The sequence below is a fragment of the Terrapene carolina genome, unplaced genomic scaffold (genome assembly GCF_002925995.2).
Source record: "Terrapene carolina triunguis isolate 2854851 unplaced genomic scaffold, T_m_triunguis-2.0 Scaffold67, whole genome shotgun sequence".
Taxonomy (NCBI): domain Eukaryota; kingdom Metazoa; phylum Chordata; order Testudines; family Emydidae; genus Terrapene; species Terrapene triunguis.
In genome coordinates this window covers 5,304,705-5,307,452 of record NW_020664418.1, presented here as the reverse complement: position 1 = coordinate 5,307,452, position 2,748 = coordinate 5,304,705, and the positions used below count along the sequence as shown (strand labels likewise).

The 2,748-nt window shown below is 54.4% G+C and overlaps 1 protein-coding gene across 1 annotated transcript in view; it reads right to left on the bottom strand.

Moving 5' to 3' along the window:
* LOC112117222 (protein PML-like) overlaps positions 1-2,482 on the bottom strand; it is a 23,203-nt gene extending 20,721 nt beyond the window's left edge. The window contains exons 1-2 of the mRNA XM_029910733.1: positions 2,007-2,482; positions 444-1,024 (exon numbers count right to left, since the gene is read on the bottom strand). Coding sequence (XP_029766593.1) covers positions 444-1,024; positions 2,007-2,482 — 1,057 coding nt within the window. The remainder of the gene's footprint in view (positions 1-443; positions 1,025-2,006) is intronic.
* Positions 2,483-2,748: the final 266 nt, after the last annotated feature.

The window sequence follows — 2,748 nt, the reverse complement described above, 5'->3', positions numbered from 1 at the left end:
TATAAGCACCCCCTCCCCATAAAGCCTTATGGGGTACACTGTCACAGCGTGAGTTAACTGCAATTAATTGCCAGCCTTAGTGATCACTAATTCATAGGCCAGAAGAGACCATGATGATCATCTAGTCTGGTTACCTGCATAACACAGGCCAGGGCATTTCCCAGACAGGCTGTAGAATTGATGCTCATCTTCTATTTTGACGTCTGCCCGCCCGCCTACCTCCCTCCCTCCCTCCCTCTGAGGCAATATGCTCCATCCTCACTCTTCAAACTGACCCAACTTACAACACTAAAAGAGCAATTAAAAGCTCCATCATGCAGTCACACGTGACAGGGTCACCAGCCCCACTCCATCCCATGCTGGCGGTAGCCAGAGGTAACGATGGTACCATGTCCACAACCACCACCTCACAGACATGTGTCAGGCCTGTGAAAGTGTCTTACCTCTCTCCCCAGTCACTCTTTCAAACAGAGCCTGGAGTCTGGCTTTACACTTGGCGAAGCCTCCAGCCTGGACACTGGCTCCCACGGCCAGGGGCTGCAGCTTCCTGAGCTCCTCCAGTGACCCCTTGATGAAGGAGTGCAGGTCCATCACCTCCTGGTCCGACGCATAGAGATGCATCTTCTCCACCAGCTGTTTGCTGGCCCCCATCCTCTTGAGCACGGCTTCTGTCTGCTGCAGCTTCCCCTCCAGCTCCTCGTTCCCCAGGTGGTGCTGCCTCTCCACCATCTCCAGCAGCTCCTGCTCCTTCTCTCGGATCAGCTGCACCATCTGCTCAACTCTCTTTCGGATCAGCTCCTGGGTTTCATTCCTCACCTGGTCCAGGTGGTCAGCTTTTCTCTTCAGATTACAATAGGCATCTTGGAAGAGTTCCTCCTTCTTCTTCAGCTCTTCGCTCACGCTCCCCAGCTCCTGCTGCCTCTGCTGGATTTCCACCTTGATATCACAGTGCTTGCCTGTGTGCCGGCTGTCCAGCAGGGCACAGATGCAGCAGATCAGTTTTTGGCACTCTCTGCAGTAGATGCTGTTGATGAAAGTACAATTTAGAGCAGTCATTTAAACGACTCTTACCCCATTCTGCTGGTGGCCTTATCAAACCCTTCCCAGAGCCAGTCCTCCTTCGTCTAAGGGAAGTATGGGAAAGTGGCCAAGGATATCGAATAGTAGAGCCATTATGCCCGGCAGTGAGTGACTTGGGATGTCTGGCTGTGCTGGGTTTCAACTGACTGTTCAGATAAAGGCCTTCATTTCTTCCCTCCTTATATTGCTCCCTGCTGGGGAGTTCAGATCATTCCCCAGGCAGAGCACCCCTTCTCTTCCCACAACCCACTCCCCCAGCAACATCCTTAACTAGGAGAGAGCCTGCCTGATTCCCAGCCACCTCTCCCTCCTATGACTGACTGAACAGCTCTGCGTTGACATTCTCATTCCTCCCTCCGACTTCCTCTTTGCCAATCTGCATCTGCTTGCTAAAGAAAATGGACCAGATCCCAGCTGGGGTAAATCACTGCAGTTAAAGAGGCGAGGCCCATTGATACCAGCTGGCCCAATATGATTTGTCACCCAACAGTGACTGCCACAGGGTGGTGGGCCCCTTTAAATGATGTAGATCCAGTGCCCTGTGCTAGAACAGGTGCTTCCAGCTTGGCCAGTTAAGAGGGCAGGGCAGGGCAGCAGCTGGGGCTGTGAAGAGCCAGGCTGTCAAGAGGGAAGGGGGAGCAGGAGCAGGAGCAGAGCGAGTCCCCTGGAGGGGTGGCAGTGGGAACCTGCTGGGGAATGGGAGCCTCTGGGACGAGAGCGGTGGGAGGTGGTGCTCAGCTAAGTGCGGACAGAAGAATCCTGCAGCAGGCCCTGAAGCAGGAAGGACTGACCAAGGCACGGGGCTGGGAGCTGGAGCCCAGGCTGGGCTGAGGAACTGTTTTGCCTACATATGAAAAAGAAAGCTGGTCCTGGAAAGAGACTTTGGGTGCAACTGCACGGAAAACAGATCAGGTTGTGAACATTACCTCAGCATCTGGTTTGCATGGGTTGGATTGGGACAGGACAAGTTACTGAGCTTCCTGGAACCAACAAGAAACTCCCTGGCAGATCCCACCTTGAGATCCCTCACCGCCTTGGCCTCATGGCTCTCTCGCTTTAGATACCTCTGGTGGGTCTCAAAGCACTTGACACAAAGGAACTCCTCGCAGTCAGAGCACCAGAACTGTCCCTCTTGCCCACGGTTGTCACAGACCAGGTCATTGCCTTTGACGATCTTCTGGTAGGTGCTCAGCTTGGCCTGCAGATTGGCGAAGAGCAGGTTGTCCTGGTCTGGGATCCCACTGGCTTGTGGGATGGGAGCGCGGCAGATGGGGCACTGGCCAACAGGCTTGTTCTCTTCCAGGCAGTTGGCGCACAAGGTGTGAAGGCAGGACAGGAGCTTAGGATTTCTGGGTTCTTTCCGGCATCCCTGGCAGAGCAGGAACTGGAATTCTTCCTCCATCACCTTTGGAAAGGAGAGAGATTGAGGCCTGGGGTTACCAGTGCTGTATGGTTCTGTTTTGCAGCTCAGCGAGGGAGGCGACACATGCTATATGCAGGCAACTTGATGGGCCAGGTCCTGGACCCCATTGAGGGTGCTTTCCCACTGCTGCTCTGGTGTCACAGAGCAAGTCGCATGCTCTTGGGGGTGTGAGGTGACCCTATGTCACCCCCTATCCCAGCCTCAGCATAGGGGGCATGGCATGGAGGAGACAGAGGAAAAGTACC